Raw genomic sequence first — 25323 nt, 5'->3', positions numbered from 1 at the left:
CCCATGAATCACAGCACGCCAGGCCTCGCTGTCCATCACCAGCTCCCGGAGTTTACTCAAACTCACGCCCATCGAGTCAGTGATGCCATCCAGCCATCTCATCCTCTGTTGTCCCCTTCTCCTCCTGCCCCCAATCCCTCCCAGCATTAGGGTCTTTTCCAATGAGTCAACTCTTCGCATGAGGTGGCCAAAGTACTGGAGTTTCAGCTTCAGCATCAATCCTTCCAATGAACACTCAGGACTGATCTCCTTAAGGATGGACTGGTTGGATCTCCTTGCAGTCCAAGGGACTCTCAAGAGTCTTCTCCAACACCACAGTTCAAAAACATCAATTTTTCGGTGCTCAGCTTTCTTCACAGTCCAACTCTCACATCCATACATGACCACTGGAAAAACCATAGCTTTGACCAGACGGACCTTTGTTGGCAAAGTAATGTCTCTGCTTTTTAATATGCTATCTAAGTTGGTCACAACTTTCCTTCCAAGGAGTAAGCATCTTTTAATTTCATGGCTGCAGTCACCATCTGCAGTGATTTTGGAGCCAAAAAAACCAAAGTCTGACACTGTTTCCACTGTCTCCCCATCTATTTCCCATGAGGTGATGGGACCAGATGCCATGATCTTAGTTTTATGAATGTTAAGCTTTAAGCCAACTTTTTCTCTCTCCTCTTTCACTTTCATCAAGAGGTTTTTTAGTTCCTCTTCACTCTCTGCCATAAGGGTGGTGTCATCTGCATTATCTGAGGTTATTGATGTTTCTCCCGGCAATCTTGATTCCAGCTTGTGCTTCTTCCAGCCCAGTGTTTCTCAAGATGTACTCTGCATATAAGTTAAATAAGCAGGGTGACAATATACAGCCTTGATGTACTCCTTTTCCTATTTGGAACCAGTCTGTTGTTCCACGCCCAGTTCCAACTGTTGCTTCCTGACCTGCATACAGGTTTCTCAAGAGGCAGATCAGATGTTCTGGTATTCCCATCTCTTTCAGAATTTTCCACAGTTTATTGTGATCCACACAGTCAAAGGCTTTGGCATAGTCAATAAAGCAGAAATAGATGTTTTTCTGGAACTCTCTTGCTTTTTCGATGATCCAGTGGATGTTGGCAATTTGATCTCTGGTTCCTCTGCTTTTTCTAAAACCAGCTTGAACATCTGGAAGTTCACGGTTCATGTATTGCTGAAGCCTGGCTTGGAGAATTTTGAGCATTACTTTGCTAGTGTGTGAGATGACTGCAATTGTGCAGGTAGTTTGAGCATTCTTTCGGATTGCCTTTCTCAGGGATTGGAATGAAAACTGACCTTTTCCAGTCCTGTGGCCACTGCTGAGTTTTCCAAATTTGCTGGCATATTGAGTGCAGCACTTTCACAGCATCATCTTTCAGGATTTGAAATAGCTCAACTGGAATTTCATCACCTCCACTAGCTTTGTTCATAGTGATGCTTTCTAAGGCCCACTTGACTTCACATTCCAGGATGTCTGGCTCTAGGTGAGTGATCACACCATTGTGATTATCTGGGTCGTGAAGATCTTTTTTGTATAGTTCTTCTGTGTATTCTTGCCACCTCTTCTTAATATCTTCTGCTTCTGTTAGGTCCATACCATTTCTGTCCTTTATCTAACCCATCTTTGCCTGAAATTTTCCCTTGATATCTCTAATTTTCTTGAAGAGATCTCCAGTCTTTCCCATTCTGTTGTTTTCCTCTATTTCTTTGCATTGATTGCTGAGGAAGGCTTTCTTATCTCTCCTGGCTATTCTTTGGAACTCTGCATTCAAATGGGAATGTCTTTCCTTTTCTCCTTTGCTTTTCGCTTCTCTTCTTTTCACAGCTATTTGTAAGGCCTCCTCAGAGAACCATTTTGCCTTTTTGCATTTCTTTTCCACAGGGATGGTCTTGATCCCTCTCTCCTGTACAATGTCATGAACCTCCGTCCATAGTTCATCAGGCACTCTATCAGATCTAGTCCCTTAAATCTATTTCTCAATTCCACTGTATAGTCATAAGGGATTTGATTTAGGTCACACCTGAATGGTCTAGTGGTTTTCCCTACTTTCTTCAGTTTAAGTCTGAATTTGGCAATAAGAAGTTCATGATCTGAGCCACAGTCAGCTCCTGGTCTTGTTTTTGCTGACTGTATAGAGCTTCTCCATCTTTGGCTGCAAAGAATATAATCAATCTGATTTCAGTGTTGACCATCTGGTAATGTCCATGTGTAGAGTCTTCTCTTGTGTTGTTGGAAGAGGGTATTTGCTATGACCAGTGCGTTCTCTTGGCAGAACTCTATTAGCCTTTGCCCTGCTTCATTCCATACTCCAAGGCCAAATTTGCCTGTTACTCCAGGTGTTTCTTGACTTCCTACTTTTACATTCCAGTCCCCTATAATGAAAAGGACATCTTTTTTGGGTGTCAGTTCTAAAAGGTCTTGTAGGTCTTCATAGAACCGTTCAACTTCAGCTTTTCAGCATTACTGGTTGGGGCATAGGCTTGGATTATCGTGATATTGAATGGTTCGCCTTGGAAACGAACAGAGATCATTCTGTCATTTTTGAGATTGCATCCAAGTACTGCATTTCGGACTCTTTTGTTGACCATGATGGCTACTCCATTTCTTCTAAGGGATTCCTGCCCACAGTAGTATATATAATGGTCATCTGAGTTAAATTCACCCATTCCAGTCCATTTTAGTTCGCTGATTCCTAGAATATCGATATTCACTCTTGCCATCTCCTGTTTGACCACTTTTAATTTGCCTTGATTCATGGACCTAACATTCCAGGTTCCTACGCAATATTGCTCGTTACAGCATCGGACCTTGCTTCTATCACTAGTCACATTCACAACTGGGTGTTGTTTTTGCTTTGGCTCCATCCCTTTATTCTTTCTGGAGTTATTTCTCCACTGATCTCTAGTAGCATATTTGGCACCTACCCACCTGGGGAGTTTCTCTTTCAGTATCCTATCATTTTGCCTTTGATTACCAACAAAACCATGACACAGAAGCACAGGATGTACCTCCAAACAATAAAACGATGGTAACATGAGCCCCACATTCTGCCCAGTGAGCTCAGTAACTTAGGACACGCTCCCTGAACACATTAAAAAACAATCATTTGCGTACCTAGCCTGACTGTGTAGGTCCAAGAAATCTTCTCTGCCCAACTGGGAGGAGAAGTTAATGATGGAAGCATGACATCTATTGAAGATAGTCAAAGAAGTTTTCCCCCCCTCCCTTTTCCTTTGATTGTAGAACTGTCGTGCAGTAAGTTCTCAACCTGATACCTTTTCTCCCACCTACTTGTAGGCCTCTCAAGCGTCCTATTCTAATAAATTGCTTCTTATCTATCACTTTGCCTCTTGCCAAATTCTTTCTGTGCTGAGACATAGAGGACCAAGGGCTCGAGTCCCCTGAAATGCCATCCAATAGTTTCATCCCCATCTGAACTCTTGCAGGCTGGCTATGTGACCTGGAGTCCATCACCCAACTTTTCTGTGCCCTGGTCTGTAAGCTGGAAGGGTTAATTTTGATTTTATGTTGGATCTGTTTCTGTGACCTTTACCCTCATCTTGCCACTTTTGTCACTGTAAGCATACATAAGGGCCTGCCTTATGTATGTGGCTTAGGGAGATAACCTAAGCCACTCACCTGTGAAGGACTGTTAGGAAGTAAAACTAACAAATTCCCCTGCCTGAAGCTTGCCATTCTAGGGGATATTGGCAAGGATCGAATAGTCTTTTTTACTTTGTTTCCTCACCCCTCCATCTCTGATCCATAAAAATCCTGGCAACCAAACCCCAACAAGATGGTTATTTTGAGGCACTAGCCTGCCATCTTCTCAGTCAACTGGCTCCCGTATAAAGTCTCTTCCTAGTCCCAAAGCCTCATCTCAGAATCGCTGACTTTCCATGCAGCAAGCAGAGCAAGCTTGGACTTGGTAACGGCCCCCTCTCACTCCCCACTGAGTCAGCCCCTCATTTGACCCATTCTGTCTCTGAGTCAGGAAGGCTTTTCTGGCCAGCTCCCTCTCCTCTCCAGGCTGAGGGGGCCCCCTCTTCCATGCACTTGGGCCACCTCCCAGCCTGTCTCTTCACCTGCACATGTGCACTTCCTAACTGTGTCTCACTGCCCCCCAAAAGCTCTGTGGTTCCCCCAGCCACACAGAGGCCCCCACAGCACATGTCCTTGAGTGACGCTTGCCAGCATGAAACCAACACACACACCTGTCCTATTCATCCTCACACAGAACAGCTCCTCACCACCTCCGGAACACACCATTCCCCTCTACGTGCTGAAAAGGCATTCAAGGTTCTCCCCTACACCTACCCCACCAGGCTTAAACCACCTGCCTCACTCTTCTCACAGCCAAAGAAAGTACAAATGTGCAATCCCTCACATTGTAACCCAGCAAGACCCTAAGAAGCCTTCCTGGAACAGGCCTTCCCCCATATCCTCTGCCATAGCTCCCCTCTGAAGGACCCAGACAGCAGTACTGGATGCAAATTTTCCGAGCTGTTTCGCATTTGTGAAAACCCCCACGAAATAGAAAATGTTAAGTACCTGACCACCACAAGCACACAGCCCCAGGCCTCCTGGAACCTAAGGACTTATCTTGCTAACCTCTGTGACACCACCCTGTGACCTCACCATCCGCCAGTCAGAGAACTGTGCTCAAGCTGATCATCCTGGGACCCCTCTCCCCACCAGCCCTTATAGATAGCCAATGGAAACTCAGATTGGGGCTCCACAGTAACCTAGAGGGGTGGGAAAGGCTGGGAGGTGGGAGGGAGACTCACGAGGGAGGGGACATATGTACACCTATGGTTAATTCATGTTGATGTGTTAGGCAGTTAGAATAGGAAAAAGCAGTCCAGAAGGGCGGTGGCTAAAAGACAAAGGGGAAAGCCCAGGAAAACAGAACAAAGGAAGGTCAGAGGACAGGAGTGAGAACCTCAGGTAAAACAAACAGCCCTCCTGGCTAGCCCAATTTACACAGGGTAGCCTCAGGGGGAGGAGAAAAAACATATAAAAAGAGGAGCCAAAATTGGTCTGGCTTCTCTTCACATCTTTAGGGTTAGCCCACCCTCATGACTCAAGGATGTAGTTCCCTTTGCTTTCTAAATAAAACTGAGCTATACCATGGAGCTATAACAAAGGAGGAAACAGAACAGGCTCTGTCTTGGAAGCAGGACTCCATATTGCCGTGGACTTTGAGCTATATGCCCAGTATCTATGAAAATGACATACCAGCTGGAAAACCAGGCCCCCAGAAGGAAGAGCCCTAGGGCTCATACCTAGACTCTGCATTGTCTAAAAGAATACCCTAATAATCTGTGTAACAGAATAGAATCATACATTCTATTACGCTTATTGGCATATGACCACAGGCCTATTGATAACTGTCCACTGTTAACTACCTAGGCTTAAGGCATATGAATCACGGGTTAACTTTGATTGTATCTTTCTTTTCAATTGCTCAGACTAGTTTCAGGAAATTTGGGGAGGTGGGTTTGGGCATGTACACTTAGGGTATATAAGGTTTTCACAAAAACTGGTTGGGGTCCTTGACTAAGAGGAGATTCTACCTTCAGCGTGCTGGTGTAATAAACTGTACTTCACAGTTTATTGTCCTATCTGCATTGTCCTTCTGAATGAATTTGTTTCCCAGAACACGTGGCTACAACAGTAACACTGCTCCCTCCTAGGGCAGTAACACCAGTCCATCCGTAGCTTCAAATTTTTGTTGCAATGAGACAGAACCAAAGAGATTACAAACTCCCCCAAAAGATGCATGACAGAAATCAAGCCAATATTGTAAAGCAATCATCAACCAATTAAATATAAATAAATATAATTTTATATATATATATATATATATATATATATTTTTTTTTTTTTTTTTTTTTTTTTGCCAAAACCCTTCCAGCTGCTGGAAGCTTTTCAAGGCATGAGCCTCCTTATCTCCCTGCAGGGCCCTGCAGTAAACACTTCCCTGCTCCAGACTCCAACGTGCCAGTGTGTCTGGCCTCACCGTGCATCCAGCACACGGACTTGAGTTAATCACACAGCCAGGTTTGTCCCAGATACATGTTGGCTAAGCAGCTCTCCTGTGCACCTTGGGCACTCCTGGGTGTCCCACTTAACTCTCAGTAAACTCCAAACGCAATCTTGTCCTGACTCCCAGTCCTTCCTTTAGCACCCTATATTCCTGCTCATGCCACCCATGAAGTTCCACCCCCGCTCATTTCACTGGTGACCTAGTAAATGATGACTTAAGGTTATTCGCTGATTATTATCTCTTATTTTTTCCCGACAGATATAGCATTGCTCTATCTCTGGATCTTTGTACTCAGAGAAGATGTTCAATAAACACGGGTCAGTGTTTGTTAACTTCTCCGACTTCTCCAGGCCCCCTGCCAGCTCCGCACCCACCTGCTTCCCGCGCTGTGCCATGCCCACATACCAAGGCCCAGGCCAGAATCCGAGCAGCCAAACACAGCCCAGTTCTCGCCTCTCTGCTCCGCACTGCGGCCACACAGACAGTACCCGGCTCCCTCCCCTCACGGACCCCGCATCTGCCTCCCCCTTGTTCGCCTCTCCAAGGGTCCCAACCTCGATGTGCGTTTATGAAATGCTTGGGGAACTTTTTAATTGTTGGTGCCAGGGCCCCGCAGCCACGGGCATCGCAAATGTTAAACGTCCCCGGGGGATGCACTTGCCCGGAATCTAGGTACACGTCGGGTCCAAGAGACAGAATTGCCAGCTTCCAAATCAGGCAGCTTGGGAAGAAAAAAATAGCAACGGACACGCCCCTGGGGCGCGCAGAGCCCCGTGGACGCCCCACCCCCGCGCGGGCGCGGCCGTCCCGCCCTAGGTGTCGGTCTCCGGGCTAGGCTCGCTCGGGATAAACCCGGAACCTCACGTGGCTGAAGCCAGAGGCGCGGTGTCCGCGGCGGACCAGGCAGGCTTCTCTGCGGCAACTGTCCCTGGTGAGTAGCCAGGGTCTCGGGGTGGCCGGGGACGTGCGAGACCAGTCCGCGGCGTTAAGGTTAATGGGGGTGGGGGCGCTGAGCGTGCGCGTTTGGGGAGACCCGGCGCTGGGTGCAGGGTTCCCGAGGCGCCCACTGCTTCAGGGATCCACGCTCCCCGGTCCCCGAGAACCGAGTTGCCAGCCTCCCGCCCCTTGCCAGAGCAGGGCAGGATTCCTCCCGGGTGTCCTCGTCCAGGTGCCCCACTCTCCCCTGTTCCGTGCACCCACCTTGGCCTTAGCTTGTCGCTGTCCCTCTCCAGACCCCCCTGCCCCCGCCACCACCACACACACACACTCAATTCACCCCGTACCCCCTTAGCAGAGCAGCACAGCCCTGGCCTGGGAGGCAGGCCTCATCCGTTTATGCTGCACCAAGTTAGCTCAGCTTTAGGACTAAGTGGCTAAGCCATGGGATGAAGACACCAAAGAAGTCTTCAGCCTGTTGAAATTTAACACATATGTTCCCTGACTTCCTAAGGAGCAGTCTTTAAACTAAGAGAGAGCCATTTACCTGTGTTCCTCGGTAAAGTTACTATTGGCCTCTTTTTCTGGCATAGCTGAATATCTAATTCATAGGCTAGCTCACCAATCACAGCCCTAGCTGGTATTTATTTTGCTGTCACTATGTGCCTGGCACTCTTCCGGCATATAGTGGTGGGTGTGGATGGGAGCTAAACCTGGCAGCACTCAGATCTAGCCCAACTCCTCTCTTCCACCCTCACCCTCACCCTCTGCCTCCTGGAGAGGGCTGTGCTCCTTGGTACAATGGGGACCTTTTTTCTCCCCTCCAATCTGCTCGGAAGTTTCACAAGGGTTTGTTGTTGTTTAGTCACCAAGTTGTATCCTACTCCAGTTGTGTGCCACCCTACGGACTGAAGCACACCAAGCTCCTCTGTCCGTGGGATTTCCCAGCCAAGAATACTGGAGTGTAAAAAAAAAAAAAAAAAAATACTGTATTGCTAAAAAATGTTAACCATCATCCTAGGCTTCAGCAAGCTATAGTCCTTTTGCTGGTAAAGAATATTGCATTGATGTTGATGGCTGCTGACTGATCAGTGTGATAGCTGCTGAAGGTTGGGGTGGCTGTGGCAATTTCTTAAAATAAGACAACAATGAAGTTTGGGGGGAAAAAAAGAATACTGGAGTGGCTTGTCATTTCCTTCTCCAGAGGATCTTCCCAACCCAGGGATCGAACCTGCGTCTCCTTCGTTGTAACAGATTATTTTCTGGGAAGTCCGTCATAAGGAGCAGTAGAAATCATTACACTCCTTAATACCAGTGGTGCTAGTGGTAAAGAACCTGCCTGCCAATGCAAGAAACATAAGAATCGAGGATTCAATCCCTGGGTCAGGAAGATCCCCTGGAGGAGGGCATGGCAACCCACTCCAGTATTCTTGCCTGGAGAATCCCATGGACAGAGGAGCCTGGCAGGCTGCAGTCCATGGGGTCACACAGAGTGAGACACGATTGGAGCAACTTAGCGTGCAGCATTCATTAACCTCACATAGCTTCACACCTTCCGTATCTCATACATGTTGGCTTGTACTAATAGAATCCGCCTGTTCAGAGAAGGTAACTGAAACACAAGAGATGCGACAGTTCTCACCAAGGGTGCAGAGAGGTCAGTGGCAGATCCAGATTTCCAACCCACAATCTGTAGACCTCACTACCTGTGCCAGTACCCCGCAGACACCCTAAACCCCCAAATGAGGGGGACCTCAGGAGGCCCCTCTCTAGAGAACCTGGGAAGCATCTGCTGGGTTGGGTTAAGAAGCGGCTTGTCCTAGAGCTTGTGTCACACTGGCATGGAGACGAGGGAAAGCTGAAGTCTAGAACCCCTGAAACGAATAACTTTCACGTCAACCAGGAGAGTGGTGAGGCTTCCAGCTTTCTTCATGGTGCTGGAGACACTGAGGAAGAGGTGGACCATTGTCCCCCTGGCGAGGACATACATCATGGTGTCCCTGAAAGGAGTTGTGCAAAACCGGCAGGTGTGGGTTTTCTCACAGAAGGAGTGTGCACGGTGCTGAGGCTGCCGCCTGGGGAGGGTGCCCAAGGTGTGGCATCCCTGTGGGAAGTCTGACCCTCTTCCTTCAGATCTGAAGGAATCCATCCCCTAACAGTGTGTTTAAAATGAGACTCTGAAGACCACTGTTCACCCATTAAGCTACCTTCTCTCCAAGCCCTGTGGGCCTGGGAGATTTTATCAATCATCCAGAAGCAAAGATGACAGAGAATCTGAGAGCCACTTCATCCAAAGTGTGGTAAAGCCAAGTGCTCCACAGCAGGAAGCACTCCCTGGTGGACCAGAACATCCCGCTCCCCCACCCCCACCCCCACCAGCATGCCTATTCCCTGGACACAGAGAGCAAACCTACCTCAAGGCTCACACTCTTCCATCCCTGTGTTGGGCAAGCCGCTCCCAAGCCCTCCCTTGCCCGGTTTATCATTTGCATGTCCAATCAAAGGTCACTTTCCACAGACCTCCCCTGTTGCCTCCTCCATTGACTCCCATCTAAAGCAGGTCTCCTGGCTGCTCTCTAGAGTGCCCCCCACACACATTTTTCTTTATAACACTGCAGCACGTACTGGTGTATTCATTCCTTCATTAGACTCTTATCTCCCCAGGGCAGAGATTATGGGAGGCTGCCCACGCACTCAGCCCCAGGGCCCAGCATTGTACCTGCATAGAATCCACACCCAGGAAATGTGACAATGAGCTCACCTGGTCTGAACAAACTAGACAGGGATCCTGGCTAAGCCACACACATATTCTTTCTGGTTCTTGGTCCCATCTACGCATGCGTGCATGCTCATTCAGTTGTGTCCGACTCTTTGCAACCTCATGAACTATAACCTGCCAGGCTCCATCTGTACAAAGAGCCAAAAAGCAACAATTTAGTTTGCTACTTCCTAAGGGTCTGACCACACTTCAAGCCATCCTTTAATAAATCTATGAGAACTGGTGTGTCCTCAGTCAAGCTTCAAAGTCAGTGTGGAACTGCTTCACTTCACTAATGAAGTCCATCTTCTGTCCTCACGTCCAACTCTCAGCTGGCCACCCCATTCAGGGAAACCCCCACCCACAGCATAGTATGCCCCTTCTCTCCTCATCTGGAGGAAATAAGACATTCCCTTCTTTCTCAGGTGCTTGTTTGGAAAGCATCTTATAAGCTCCTTCTCACTAAAGTGTGAATGACTGATAGGATGAAGGCACTGAGCCCTGTATAAGTTTGCCTTTTATTCATTCAGCAAACATATTGGGTACCTTCCTGTGGGCAGTGCTGTGAGTCTGAGAAACAAGCTAACAGCATAAAACACTAGAGCTGCGAGCCAGCATTGTGGTCACGCATGCACAATCATTCTCATCCTATTTGCAAAACCACCCTAGACCACAGCACCAGGAAGTGAGGAGACTGAGGCCCAGAGAGGCTGTGTGGTCTGCCACAGGCTCCACAGCCAGAGAGGCACAGAGCCTAGCTATCTCACCCTCTCCCCAGATGTCGTACAATTGCAGGGCCGAGTAGTAAGGGATGTGGCGTGGGAGCCTCAGAGCCTGGGAAACGCATACCCTGTGCTGACAGCAAGTTGTAGTGGCCAAGGTTTAGAATGTCTAATTACTCCTCTTCAGGTATATTAATACAAGCAGGATTTCACATTTTCCTCTTGAATCTCAAATTTTAAAGAACAACAGTGCAATGAGAAAACAGAAACCTCAAAGGAGGCAAAAAATAAAACCAGAAAGGAGCAGTTGTGTCATCAACACAATAGGGTCAAGACCTTGAAGGTGAAATCAACCTACAGGACTTATTATGGAGAAAAGCTAGCTATGAGAAAGTGAGCTTCTGCTTTGGGTTAAATGTAGCCGTGGTTACAGTTTCTGGGTAATGAGCATTTCTGTCACCTGGAACACATAACAGACATGCGGGGATGTGATGAGCTCGGCACTGTGATGCAAGTTGGTCGAGATGGTCCCTGTGGACCCCGTCCCCCCCTTCTCAGTCCAGAGTCTGCTACCAACAAGGATGTTTCCATGACGATTCTTAGTTTCTTTCACTTCTGCAAGGAAGTATGGGCCCCATGGAATAAGGTCCTTACGTGAGTCCCTCTTGCTTTATAGGTGTCAGCCAGAACATGGCACTCAAGCTGAAGTCAGCCAAGAAATTGTTCGCTTTCTTAGGAAAATCATTGTTGGCTCTTGTGGAGACTGTAGTTTTTACTATAATCCCAAAGCCACGGAAGAATGTTGCTGGTGAAATCGTACTTATAACAGGTGCTGGAAGTGGACTCGGAAGGCTCCTAGCCCTCAAATTCGCCCAGCTTGGGTCGGTGCTTGTGCTCTGGGATATCAATCAGGAGAGTAATGAGGAGACCTGCAAGATGGCTGGGGAAGCTGGAGCCAGGAGGGTCTATGCCTATACCTGTGACTGCAGCCAGAAGGAGGAGGTGTATAGAGTGGCCACTCAGGTAAACCTTACTTCCTATGGGCAGTAAGGACTTGATGTAGTCTCTGACGTCCATCAGTTTCTCTGTTTGCCTTCCTCTGCTAATTTGCCTCTCTTTAAAAAATATCAGGGCATGGGAGTTAGCATTTTTGAGTCTTGCTATGTGCCACACACCATGCTTGGCACCCTCTGAATTATACTCCTATAAAGTCAGGCCTGTTATTATCTCCACTTCACAAATAAGAAAATGGAGACTTAGTGCAGGTGAGTTTCTCAGGTGACTTACCTGACAAGTGCAGGTAATAAGTAGCAGAGCTGCAGGTGGGACGCGAGTCTCTTGACTCTGAAGAACGCCCTCTAGCCAGCTCATGTGCTGGTTGTCTGGGCCCCCCGTTACCGTGTACGAGAAAGGCCATAGCACCTTTCATGAAGGCATAACAAAAACTGGTAAACAGGGCTATAAATAACCTGCTGGGAGTCAGAGAGCTAGGGGATGACCATGCCAGGAGGTGAACCTGTATCTAGTCTGATCGCAAGTCCAACTGTTTCCCCCACCCCCAACAATCATTTCCATTCAACCTGCATTTCCCTCACGTGGTCATATGAAAAGCAAATATTTTATTCATCCTAAAGACTCTTAACTGCAGCTGCCCCTTTGGTGACGGTAGAGAAGTATGTATAAAGAACACTTTAAGGAGCCCGGGGCTCCAGTGGACTCGCAGAGCCCGAGGAGGCACATGCCCATGTGGTGGCCGCTCCCTCTTCCCTCACAAGGATTTCTCTGCCCGCTCGTTGCACAAGCATTGCACACAGCACTCTCCTGGACCACTTTTTTTGTGGCTCTCAGAGTTCCCTGGTTTCGGGAGAAGGAAGAAAGTAGATGTGCCTGCTGGAAGGTTCCTGCCCAGCGTGTAGGCTCTAACCGGGCTCTGCTTGCAGCTTCTCATCTGACTCCCCAGTGGAGGGGTGTGCAGGTCTCTGGCCAGTGAGTTTCTTTTAAGTTGTGACTTTTGTCTTTACATCTTATACATCCGTTACCACCACCATCACCAATCTCAGGCTGCCCGGCAAGTCTGGGGATCCAGACCAGACAAGCTGGCATGGGCTTGTGTGGGGACCACCTTTCAAAGTACAGGAGGGTCTGCTGCAGCTACTTTTGCAAACTAAGCTCTTTGCACTTGTAACACAATCTCCTGCCAGGTTGACTTCCCCAGCTATGAGCCACTTCTCTGGCTATGAGCCAGTCTTAAAGCGGTGACTGGTTCACATTTAAAGACACAAGACCTTAAGACATTCATACTATAAAGCAGCCATTTCTACCTCTTGTTCTTGACAGAGGAAAGGTAAGCAGGAAATTTTTATCCCATAGAGGAATAATCAAGGTGCAAACTTATAGAGCTGATATGACAGTATTTTATTTCCACAGACCCCAGGAACTTCGAAATCTTGTGTCCCTAGATCATAGCTTGGGACTAAGTTCAGAAAGTTCATCCTTGCCACCTGGCATCCTGGTTGAGTCATTTATTGTTCAGAATCACACAGCCCTGTTCAGCATGTGATTTTGCCCTGGGAAGAATGCCTTGACTGCTGTTCAGCTTTGATTTGACTAAATATTCTAGCCACTCTCCAAATCAGACTTCAAGTTAGATTGTTTCCAGCACTTCTATCTGAACATTTCAACATGAAGCGTGCGGTTTCCTTGGCCTGCATTGCAATTCCCAGTTTCCCCGAGGCTAGGGATCTCATCGGCTAGTGGATACCAAGCACGTTCCTTACTGGTGATCATGCCTTCTGGGAGAGTGCATAAGGAGAGTGGCAGTGTCGGCTCGTCAGTAATCCAGCCTCCCTCTCCAGAGCTGCATCACCCACACAGATAGGTTCACACCCACATCTGCACACCCACACGAGTGTGCACACAACACACAGAGCCAGAGCCAGATGTAAGTGGTGCTGCAGCCAGGGGTTCCCTCTAATTCGGGGGGAACAGGGCCCCTGCTATGTGATACAAATTACAGGAATGAAATTCAAAACACAAAGGCACACCAAGGGACGGCCCCACCGCCTGACATCAAGCCTGGAAAACCCTGTGCTAAAAAAAATCTGACAAAGAGCCTGGGTCACTTGCTGACTGTTTGCTCTAAAGGGAAGGCTCCAGTGGCACTCCCAGGATTTTTATTTCTTAAAGGAAAGTTATTAAGTATCTAGTCTGGTCAGTGCCAGTGCCACAGCAGCAGATGGCGGCCCCTCTGATCCTCCCTTCACAGACCTTACACCTAAATGTTGCTGTTGGGGGGAAGAGAACCAGCCAAGAGGTGAAAACAGGATGGACAGGTTCTGAGCTCCTGTGTGTCTGAAACATCCATATGACGATCATACTCCCTCCGTTCCCTCCCTGCCCCAGCCCTGTTGCTACAAGTGGCAGGGCTTGATTTACATGGCATGGTATCATGCCTGATATATCACCACATCCATTTAAAGGCCGCGCTGCTCATACTTCATTTTAGCATAGGACAGTCACTAACCATGTCACTACTGAGTACGAGAATAACTCTCCCTGTAGGAAAGGAGCATTACAGGTGTTGGAAAACCATCATAAGAAGAGGGGAAGATGAGTAGAAAGGCATTAGACTTAGATCTCTGATGTGCCATGAACTCTGCAAAGGACATAGACACGCTTTGTTTTTAGAGTGCCTTGCAGCAGCAACTCAGTCTGAGTTAACAAGGACAGAAGCATCTGAAACCACAGGAAAATAAATCCAGTTCATGTAAAAGAATTATGGATGCACCTCATTTTATGGCACTTCACAGATACTGCATTTTTTTTCTATCATCTGAAGATTTCTTTTGCAAATTGAACATTTGTGGCAATCCTGCCTTAAGCAACTCTTAATGGCACCCTTCTTTCGACAGCATTTGCTCACTTCGTGTCTCATCATCACATTGTTTCTCAAAATACTTCACACTTTCATTATTATATTTGCTCTGGGTGGTCTGTCATCAGTGATCTTAGTTACTGCAGATCAGTCAAGGCTTAAATGATGGTCTGGAACTGAACCCGTGTATCTCCAGGGCCTGCCTGTGCTGCCCTGGTGGTGCTGATTTCCTTATTCAATTCAGGTGAAGAAAGAAGTTGGTGATGTTTCCATCCTGATCAACAATGCCGGAATTGTAACAGGCAGGAATTTCATGGACTGCCCAGATGAGCTTATAGAAAAGTCTCTTGACGTGAATTTCAAAGCACATATATGGGTAAGTATTTTTTCTTCTCATTATAAACGTCATTCCCAGGTGGCGCTAGTGGTGAAGAACTCACCTGCCAGTGCAGGAGACATAAGAGATGTGGGTTAGATCCCTGGGTCAGGAAGATCCCTGGAGAAGGAAATAGCAACCCACTCCAGTATTCTTGCCTGGAGAATCCCAAGGACAGAGGAGCCTGGTGGGCTACAGTCCATGGGGCCGCAAAGGGTTGGGCATGACTGAAGCGACTTAGACTTCCTCTTGTTCTCTTACAGTAGTGAAAGTGTTAGTCGCTCTGTCTGACTCTTTGCCAGGCTCCTCTGTCCATGGGGATTCTCCAGGCAAGAATACCAGAGTGAGTTGCCATTCTCTTCTCCAGGGGATCTTTCTGACCCAGAGATTGAACCCGGGTCTTCTGCATTGCAGGCGGATTCTTTACCATCAGGGTGGGCTCTTCCAGCAGTACTGGTCTTAAATAAAGCACAGACTTCTCAGTTCTAGCTCAAGCTGTCCTCTCCTGATCCAACTTAAGCTCTACCTCCCCACACCTCTGCTCAGAGAATCCTGCAAGGACACAGCTGCCCTGTGTCCTAATCATGTACTGATGGCCAGCGTCCTGTCTGGTACCATCCCAGGCCCCTCATAGATAAGGCTTCAGACAGCCCAGTGAGATAAGGGCTCATGGAAGTTAAAAGTGACCGTGCTTAGACATGACCAGGTGACCTCATCATTTTGCCTAGGCAGGAACTCCCTTGAAGTGAAAGGAGGCATAATTAATAAGCAAACATCCACCAGGTCTGTTTGGGGGCACATTAAGATGCACACTCAACTTTGTTGTTGCTGTTCATTTGCTAAGCCATGTCTGACTCTGCAGCTCCATGAACTGCAACACTCCAGGCTTTTCTGTCCTTCATTATCTCCCAGAGTTTGCTTGAACTCATGTCCATTGATTGAGTGATTTCATCCAACTATCTGATCTCCTCTCGCCCCCTTCTCCTCCTGCCTTCAATCTTTCCCGATATCAGGGTCTTTTCCAGTGAGTCAACTCTTCACAACAGGTCCCCAAAGTATTGAAACTTCAGCTTCAGCATCAGTTCTTCCAATTCATATTCAGGGTTGATGACCTTTAGGATTGATTGGATGAATCAAGGACAGCACAGAGATCCTTTAGGACTCTCAAGAGTCTTCTCCAGCACCAGAGTTCAAAAGCATCAATTGTTCAGCCCTCAGCCTTCTTTTTGATCCAGCTCTTATGTCCATACATGCCTACTGGAAAATCCATAGCTTTAGCCATGCGGACCTTTGTTAGCAAAGTAATGTCTCTCCCTTTCAATATGCTGTCTAGGTTTGTCATAGCTTTTCTTCCAGGGACAGCGTGCCCACCAGCAGCCTGATAACTACGTGCCTTGAACATTAAAAGGCATGGTCCTGACTCGCAAGGAAAGGTGCCCACACTCATGTTGCATTGTCCTAGCCTTTGCACAGACCAGTCACATCAGCCTTTCCAGCCATGCACATGCCCTCGTTCTGCCCCTCCTGGCTCTTGCTCACAACCACATCTCCCTGACAGGCAGATGAGTTTAAAAACAAAGTGATATTTTTAAACTGAAACCAACAGCCACATGTCCTGTGAACAAAGTTCAGGAAAAATTTGAAATTCAAATATAAGCCAAGGGAGGAAAAAAGACACCATAAATCTAAATAACCATATCTCTGAGTGGTCTTACTGGTTTGTGGACTGTGGATGCCACAATTAAGACTTTCCTGTACTGTTCCAATTGTTTTTGTTGTGTTTTTAAAAGTCAAATATGAGCAAATGTAAGTTTGAGTAAATTATTTTTAATAATTGAAATTCCAATTGAAATACTGGAATAACCACCAGCAAAATATTGATCCACAGTTTAAACAAGTTCAGATGGTTACTTGCCAGATATTTAAGTGTGAATGTCCCATTTCCTTCCCTTTTTTTGAACTTGAACAACTTTTTTCAATCATGATGATTGCATAAACATCTGGAAAAAAATACAGTGTGCTATAAAATGTTAAACATTTTACCTTGATCTTCTTAGACTTATAAAGCCTTTCTACCTGCTATGATTGCTAATGACCATGGACATTTGGTGTGCATTTCAAGTTCAGCTGGATTAATTGGAGTAAATGGACTGGCAGGTAAGAGAAATATGGTATTTCACAACCGCAGCTTGAGCAATAGCTCTGAATAATCAGCACTGACTTGGTGCACTAATAATAAATGGTAATAGTTGAAGACATATATTCAGTAAGGTAAGATGTTGAGAACTTTATCAGCCAGCAAAACTGCCCAGCTGCTATACTTACACGAAGTTGAACTGTGCACTTTAGAATCATTATGTCTTATGCAATCCCCTGGGATTAATAAAAGACCTAGCTGGGTGGGATAAGGAGGTGAGAGAGAGGCTCAGGAGAGAGGGAGTATACATATACTTATAGCTGATTCATGTTGTTGTATAGGAGAAACTAACACAACATTGTAAAGCAATTATCCTCTGATTTAAAAAAAAAGAAAGAGACCCTACTTATATATTCCTTACACCAGTGATCAGCATAGTCACCTTCCCCCAAACTCACCTGGCACTGTCATCAGGGGGTTGAGAAGGACCCTTCTGGGAATTCCTTAATGGTCCAGTGAATGAAAATCTTCTTTCCAATGCAGGGGGTGCAGGTTCATCCCTGGTCAGGGAACTAAGATCTCATATGCTGTTTAGTCGCTCAGTCATGTCTGACTCTTTGCAACCCCCTGGACCACAGCACACCAGGCTTCCTTGTCCTCCACAGATTCCCAGAGTTTACCCAAACTCATGGCCATTGAGTCGATGATGCCATCTAACCATCTCATCCTCTGTCACCCCCTCAATCTTTCCCAGCATCAGGGTCTTTTCCAGTGAGTCAGCTCTTCGCATCATGTGCCCTAAGTATTGGAGTTTCAGCTACAGCATCAGTATTTCCAGTGCATATTCAGGGTTGATTTCCTTTAGTATTGACTGGTTTGATATCCTTGCTGCCCAAGGGACTCTCAAGAGTCTTTTCAGGGCAACTAGGCCCATGCATGCTCTAGAGCCTGTGCTCCACAACTAGGGAAGCCCTCACACACTGCAAGCAGAGAAAGCCTGCACACTACAATGGAGACCCGGCGCAGCCAAAAAAAGAGAGGCCCCTTCTGCTCTATGAATTTTCCATTAAGTGGTCTCCCCTGGCTGGGAACTTGGAGAAAATGTCTTCACCCAGGGAAACCTAAAATTAACTTTCTTTTGCTGTTCCACTGGTTGGATACTGGCAGGTATTTGTTGTCACTTCCATGTCCCTTGCAACTGACTTGATGTTAGCAGTGGGGAGGAGATAAGACATACAAGAAGATCTTCGGTGAAGAGGACCCACCGGGGAGCTGGCTCTAGGAAGTCCTGTCCTTCCCCCACCCCCAGGGTGTCCCCTGGAGGCTCATCCATCAGAACCCTAATTGGAACACTCAGGTAGCAGACCAGCAAGCTGGCTGACTGACAGCTGGTTCCAGATTCACAGCACTGGTCTCAGCAAGTACCTCTCAGCTGCCGGATAGGTTTCCAGAACCACTTGTCACCCCAATATTAGCCGTCTGTACACGTCTCCCTGTAGCCTGGGTCTCCCTGCCTCTGTCCTCCTCAGAATCCATCAGGCATTATTATTACCCCTCTCTCTCATACATCTGAGAAGTCACAGGTCCTTGACATAACACAGGTGTATTTACAGCTCCTGTTAATCCTTTTGTTAGACACAGCATCTCTCTCTTCAGATGCAGGTCTCTCCTCCCTGGCTCCCTTAGAAACAAGTTTTCCTGGGGCAGCAACTCCCTGGAATCAGAACTTCTGGGGCTGCTACTTGGAATGCAGGTTCCCTCGCCCTGGGCTGTACCCACTCATCCCAGTCATCTTCCAGGCAGAGCAGACCAAAATCAAGCAAAACAAGATCTCTGAAATGGTTTGTCTCTGCCAGTATTCATGTTACAAGGAAATCTTCCTATAATGCCATTTTAAAACTTTACACTATATAATAGTATCATTTGTCTTTTCAGATTACTGTGCAAGTAAATTTGCAGCCAATGGATTTGCTGAATCGATGTTTTTAGAAACATTTGCCAAGGGACAGAAGGGGATCAAAACGACTATCGTGTGTCCATTTTTTATAAAAACCGGAATGTTTGACGGATGTACTACTGGGTAAGCATGTCATTTGATTTCAAAGGAACTGTATTTTGAAAAATGATTGACCATCGATTTTATTTTGTTCTGGCTAACGTTGTTTGAAAAGACTTTTCCAGCATTCAGCCTACTTTATAAACGGTTTTAGAATTTATTTCCTTAGATTAGATTAGTGATTAAGACACTGGGTTTAATAGTGACGGTTTAAGGCTTGAAGAAGGAAATGGCAACCCACTCCAGTTTTCTCGCAGGGAAAATCTCATGGACAGAACAGCCTGGTGGGCTGCAGTCCATGGAGTCGAAAAGAGTCAGACACAGCGGAGCATGAACACAGCACACAAACATCAAGGCTATATCCACGTCTTCAAGGCCACCCTGTGGCCTCAACCTGCTCCCCCATCTCCTTGGCGCTCCTGTCACACACCCCCTTTCTGCCACCAGCTCTACCCTGCTCTCACCCCTGATTCCACAGAAGGACGAGAAGCTGATGAAGAGGCCTAAATACCCAGTCTGCACTTGTCAGATGACAGGGAGTTACTTTTCAAAGATGCGCTTTGCAACATTTAGGCCATTTGCTTAATGTGGTTTCACACATGTGCCTATTATAACATCATTGTATTAATTAGAATCCCTGTTTTCCACTTCAAATTCTAGTTATGTTATTACTCACCATATTGATAATAAGAGAGCAAATATAGAAAAATATCCAATCTGGAAGGAAAAGAAGGCAATAAATGATAATGTCTTGTGTGTGCATGCTTGCTAAGTCACTTCAGTCGTGTCTGACTCTTGTGACCCTATAGACCATAGCCTGCCAGGCTCCTCTGTCCATGGGATTCTCTAGGCAAGAATACTGACTGGAGTGGGTTGCGATTTCCTCCTCCAGGGGAATCTTCCCGACCCAGGATGGAACCCACGTCTCATGTTTCCTGCATTGGCAGGCAGGTTCAATACCACTAGTTCCACCTAGGAAGCTTACAACTGTTTTATTGTAATTTTTAAGAATTGTTTTCTCTAATTTCTTATTTTTTTTTTTAACCACCCCCCCCCTCCCCCCCCGCCCCGCCACTACCACCACCAGCTGTCCTTCTCTCTTACCGATTCTGGAACCAGAATATGCAGTCAGGAAGATAGTAGATGCTATCCTGCAAGAAAACCTGTACCTGTATATGCCCAAGTTTATATACTTCACAGTGTTTTTAAAAAGGTAATGTTTCTGCTCCTATTAATTCTCAACGTGCCAGTCCAGTCAACAGCTTACTCCAGAGCCAACAAAGAGCAGCCATTTAAAAGATAACTGGGGGAGGGGGAGATAACTGTTATTTATTTATTTTATTTTTGCTGTGTGGGCGTTTCTCTAGTTGCAGTGAGTGGGGACTACTCTGTAGTTGTGGTGAGCAGGCTTCCCACTGCAGCGACTTTTCCTGTTGTGGAGCAAGGGCTCTAGGATGCATCCTGATGTAAGTGTCAGGGTGGCCACATGGAGAAGATAATGTTTGACCAGAGACCTGAAACTGGGAAGGGCAGGGATCCCCTGGATATCTCGGGCTGCCCCCAGAGAGACCATGAGCCCAGGGCCCTTTTCTTGTCCCCACACCTAGGACAAGTCTTCGGTTGGCTGACTGTGCCCTTTCTCGTCCTGCGGTGTGAACGTCATGATGGACAGGGTCAGAGTGTCAGGAGGGGCGAGTGGGATGGAGAAGATGGACAGTCTTAGTTGGGTCTTGCCAAAGCTCTGAGGGGCTATTGCATGGACTTCTGTCAGTTGTCCAGGAAAGAAAGGTCAGTGACCTCTTTGGACAGTGGGAGGAACTGATTGTTCCTCAATCACAGCCCAGTAGCACTGTGAGCAACAGAGCGAGGTTGCAAGGCAGGATCAAGACTCTTCAAGGCTGCACGCTTCCTGTCCATCATTACAGAATGTAGTCAGGCCTTGAGACTGACACGGAAGTGAGTGAATAAGGTAAATAAAGCAAAGAGAGACACAGAGACCCTGGGCCAGTGTGGTGGATGAGCCCCGAGTGACCCACGACAGGGACGTTCAGGTGGGCACGAGTGACTCACGTCTTCTGCAGCAAGTCAATGGCCCTGCTTTTCAGTGGAGCTCGTAAAGATGTTCCATGAATGATAACCAAGATGTTCCCTCTTGTGTTCTCTTTAGCTTCTTGCCCATCAAGCTGGGGCTGCTTTTGGGTGAGTACCTGGGGACCTTTAATGTAATGAATGGCTTCACTGGCTCCAGGAAGAAAACCTGAAGACTGCTTCTGTGGCTGACATACCCACAGTTACACAACATCTCTTTCAATGAAGAAGTGTCTTTGTTGACAGAATGTACCTGGAGACCACAAGCACAGTTCTTCATCTGCTATTTGCAACCAGTGCCTCTGAAAATAATATTGAGCTCTGCTTTTCTGTTAAGTTTTTTAAATTTAAAAAAAAAAAAGTCCATTTTTGTTGTTTGCTTGCAACTGCTGTGGAAGTGATTGTTGTTGTTGTTGTTTTAGTTACTATATCACATCCGACCTTTTGTGACCCCATGTGTGGACGTGAGATAATCCTCTCTCTCTTGTGAATTGCCCATCATTTTGGTCGAGTGTCTGTGGCTGAACTTGCACTGGACAGGGGAAGTGAGGGCTGAGAAGAAGCCTGAGTGCCTGCGGAGGTGGGGTGTCCTGAGGACACAGAGCTCTGGGTTCCCCATCACCTTGTTCTCAGACTTGGCCTTGTTGAAACTGTGCCATCTGGCACAGAAAGGTCAGCCTCCCACATCATCGTCACACAGATGCTCGTCCTCCTCCCCACAAAGATGCTTGTTTCTACAGCCCTGGGTATTCAGAGAGCAATTGCCAGACCTGCTGAAGGCTCCCCAGGGGCACTGTGTCGGGGAGCTTTCCTGCACATTCCTGTATAACCAAGGGCCAGTGATACTGGCGTGCGTGCTAAGTCAGTTCAGTTGTGTCCTACTCTTTTGCGACCGCATGGACTGTAGCCCACCAGGCTCCTCTGCCCGTGAGATTCTCCAGGCAAGAATACTGGAGTAGGATCGCCATGCCCTCCTCCAGGGGATCTTCCTGACCCAGGGATTGAACCTGCATCTCTTACATCTCCTGCACTGGCAGGTGGGTTCTTTAGCACTAGTGTCATCTGGGAAGTCCCAGTGATCCTAGACCAAACTTTAAATAGGATCACATTGCTTTCCTAGAAGATACCAAAGAGTGGTTGCTTATGACACTGAAGAAATGATCTCCTCCAGAGTTAGATGAACTGTTACCTATTAAACCAGAAACCATTCCAGTGGGTAATTTCAAGTGTTTCATTTAGTAGTTCAAACTGGGTTTCTCGTAAGGTACTTTTTTTTTTTTTACAGAAGGAACAAATTTATCCATTTATATTCATCAGGGCTGCCTTCATTTCAGATGTATTGCATGCTTAGGGTTTAATCAACTGGCCAACTCTTTTCACGCTTTGGAGATAAACTATAAAAACAAGATTAAAAGAAATATGTTAATTACCATAGCCCCAGAGCTCCTTCCCTGGGTGGGTGGAAGGGCCTGCCTTGCGAGAGAAACAGCAGCCTTTGTCTCCTATCTGTCACTGGAGAGTGAGGACAGGGGAGGAGGACCTTGGGAGTCCCTGTGAGAGTCATTTCGGGGTAAGACACTCTTAGAGGGGCGGCCATCTCAGGAAATGTGGCGTCTAGAATCCATTCTGGACTGATTTCTCCTGAGCCGCCTGTAGGATTCTGACAACTCTGCCCCTGTATTTCCTTTCCCTTCAGAAAGCCTTTTTTAAAACCTCATTTTTCATAAAATTAGCCCACAAAGACATTTGAAAGTATGTTTTCTTTTTGCAAAAATGGGTGATTATTTTCAGTATTTTAAAGCAACTGTATCTTCCTTGTTTAAAATACTTTGTTTGGGCTTCCCAGGAGGCACTAGTGGTAAAGAATCCACCTGACAATGCAGGAGATGCAAGAGATATGGATTCAGTCCCTGGGATAGGAAGATCCCCTGGAGAAAGAAATGGCAACCCGCTCCAGTATTCTTGCCTGGGAAATTCCATGGACAGAGGAGCCTGGTGGGCTAGAGTCCATGGGGTTGCACAGAGTTGGACCCGACTGAGCGCACACAGACATATGTCAGTGATTATATAAACTGCAGAAGTGCTGGGCTAAAATATTATGTTTTTTACTGTTTTTTTGGAGAAGAAGAAAATTAACAAAGTAAGGATTTTGCAAAAATATAGGCCTTAACAATATAAGTATTACGTATTTTTAAAAAACTTATTTTATGATCATAAAAACAGTAGCTCATATTTGTCATGCCTGGCACAAAGCTTGCCACTTTACACACACGATTTCATTAAATGAGAATCATAAAGGTATCTGGTGGATGCTGAAGAAGAAATACCATTTATTTCACAAGGGTGACATCCTCCTCAACCAGAGACCTGCATTCAGAGGATCAAAGACCCACTTAACATCGACCAACTCCTGTGCCAAATCCTTGGCTAACAAGGTTAATTAAGAGTGAGGCACAATATTGCTCCCATATTACGATTCCGAACACGTAGATTCTAGGGGTCTGTTTCTTTAACTGAAGAATAAAGAAGAGACTCTACGGGAATTTTGTAGAACAAGGGTCTGGGGCATAGCAGACACCCACCACCTCATAACAGCATTAACAGCAATTATTTCTAATTGGAGTGCATCTTGGCTGGAAGACTACAGAGTCCCGAAATTCAATTGTGGTTTTACAGTACCCATACAATTGTCTAAATGAATTTGGATCTACTCGAAGTACTCAGAGGAGAAGAGATAACATGTAAATTAGAGAATTCCAGAAAAAATACCAAGGTGATTTAACACCTCCGGGTAACAAGCATCCTCAGAGAGTGTTTCCTGGCAGTTTCCATCTGAAATTTAATCCTAATGAAGCCACGATCAAGAGCCCAACACCCAAAGAGGGCTCAAGACTCAAAAGGCTGGAGACAAGAGCTGTCCCCAGGAGTGGGCACCCTGCCCTCCAGGTTGCGTCACCTCACATCCTACAGTCAGCATACCGCTCAAGAATGAGGAAGAACTCTTGATCTTGGAAGGAGTTTGGCTGGGCAAGATATGTATGACCTTGGTTTTGGGACAGCTTTTTGGCTTTTTTTTTTTCAATCATCTTAATGTTTACTTTTATTTTTTATTTGTTTGGCTGTGGTGGATCTTTAGTTGAGACATGTGAGATCTAGTTCCCTGACCAAGAATCAAACTCCAGCCCCCTGCACTGGGAGCATGGAGTCTTACCCAATGGGCCACCAGGGTGGTTTGGCGTTTACATTGTGATGCTGTATTAGTCAGCTCAGATTGGGCCACCATGACAAAATAGCAGAGACTGAAGGGCTTAAATAACAGACACTTATTGGCTGAAAGGCCAAGATCAAGGCGCTGCTGGGTGCAGTTTTGGTGAAGGCTCTTCCTGGCATGCAGTCTCACTGTCCTCACATGGCCTTCCCCTGTGTGTGATCACTGAGAGAGAGATCATGCTCTTCCTATAAGGGCACTAATGCTATCATGAGGGCCCAACCCTCACAATCTAATTGATCCTACTTACCTCCCCAAGGCTCCATCTCCACATATCATCACACTAGGAATTAGGGTTTCCAACACCGCATGCTATTGGCCAGAATTAGTCACATGACTGAACTAGCCTGCAATGGAGGCTGAGTGTGTTCCCTGACTTGCACTGCAAGAGCTAGCTAAACATCAGGGGTTATAGCACTATGGAAAAAGATAAAGACACCTGTTGATGTCAACTTATAGCTCTGTCACAGTCTGCTTCCCCAAATGGCTATGAATCCTCTTCTCAGATGGAAACCACAGACCCACTCTGCCTTCAAAACCTTCCCACTCTGCATCTCAGGCAAAGTCCAGGACATTTGGACCAGGGCAGCACTCTGCATCAGGTCCAGAAATGAATCTTCTCAGTCTGATGACCAAGAAGGTAGAAGGTGATATTTGCTGCCATGCTGGATTCTATGGTCTAGAAGACAAGCTTTAATGGGAGCTGCTAGGGAAAGACTTAGGACCACAGTATTACCTCTGCTAAGGCCACTGTCTAATCCACACTTCCCAGGACTTCTCATCAGACACAGAGGGTGCTGGCTGCTTCAACCTGCAGGCTCTGCTCTGCAGGTAGAGAGGGCCTCTGGGAATAGACTTTCATCCTCTTAAACCTCCACTTGCACATGGATGCTCTCCAGTCATCAATTCCAGAAGACTGCTGAAAGCAGCAGAAACATCCAAATTGTAGCAAAGTTTTGAATTTGTCTTAGCTTTCCCCCTCACACTGCAGTCTCCTTTAGTAGGTGACAGAGCTTTCAAGGTAGAGTAAGGTCAATGTGAACACAATGTTCTAT

At 46.6% G+C, this 25323-nt stretch overlaps 1 protein-coding gene across 1 annotated transcript; it reads left to right on the top strand.

The window, feature by feature from the left end:
* Positions 1–6864: 6864 nt before the first annotated feature.
* SDR16C5 (short chain dehydrogenase/reductase family 16C member 5) lies at positions 6865–21386 on the top strand. Its single transcript, XM_020900811.2, has 7 exons — positions 6865–6984; positions 11146–11492; positions 14588–14719; positions 16777–16876; positions 18792–18936; positions 20000–20125; positions 21080–21386. Exons 2-7 carry the CDS (start codon positions 11160–11162, stop codon positions 21171–21173), a joined length of 930 nt encoding a protein of 309 aa, XP_020756470.1. The 5' UTR covers positions 6865–6984; positions 11146–11159; the 3' UTR covers positions 21174–21386.
* Positions 21387–25323: the final 3937 nt, after the last annotated feature.

The sequence above is a fragment of the Odocoileus virginianus genome, chromosome 15, assembly GCF_023699985.2.
Source record: "Odocoileus virginianus isolate 20LAN1187 ecotype Illinois chromosome 15, Ovbor_1.2, whole genome shotgun sequence".
NCBI lineage: Eukaryota > Metazoa > Chordata > Mammalia > Artiodactyla > Cervidae > Odocoileus > Odocoileus virginianus.
The sequence above is the reverse complement of the archived record's forward strand: the minus strand, read 5'-3'. Positions and strand labels throughout refer to the sequence as shown.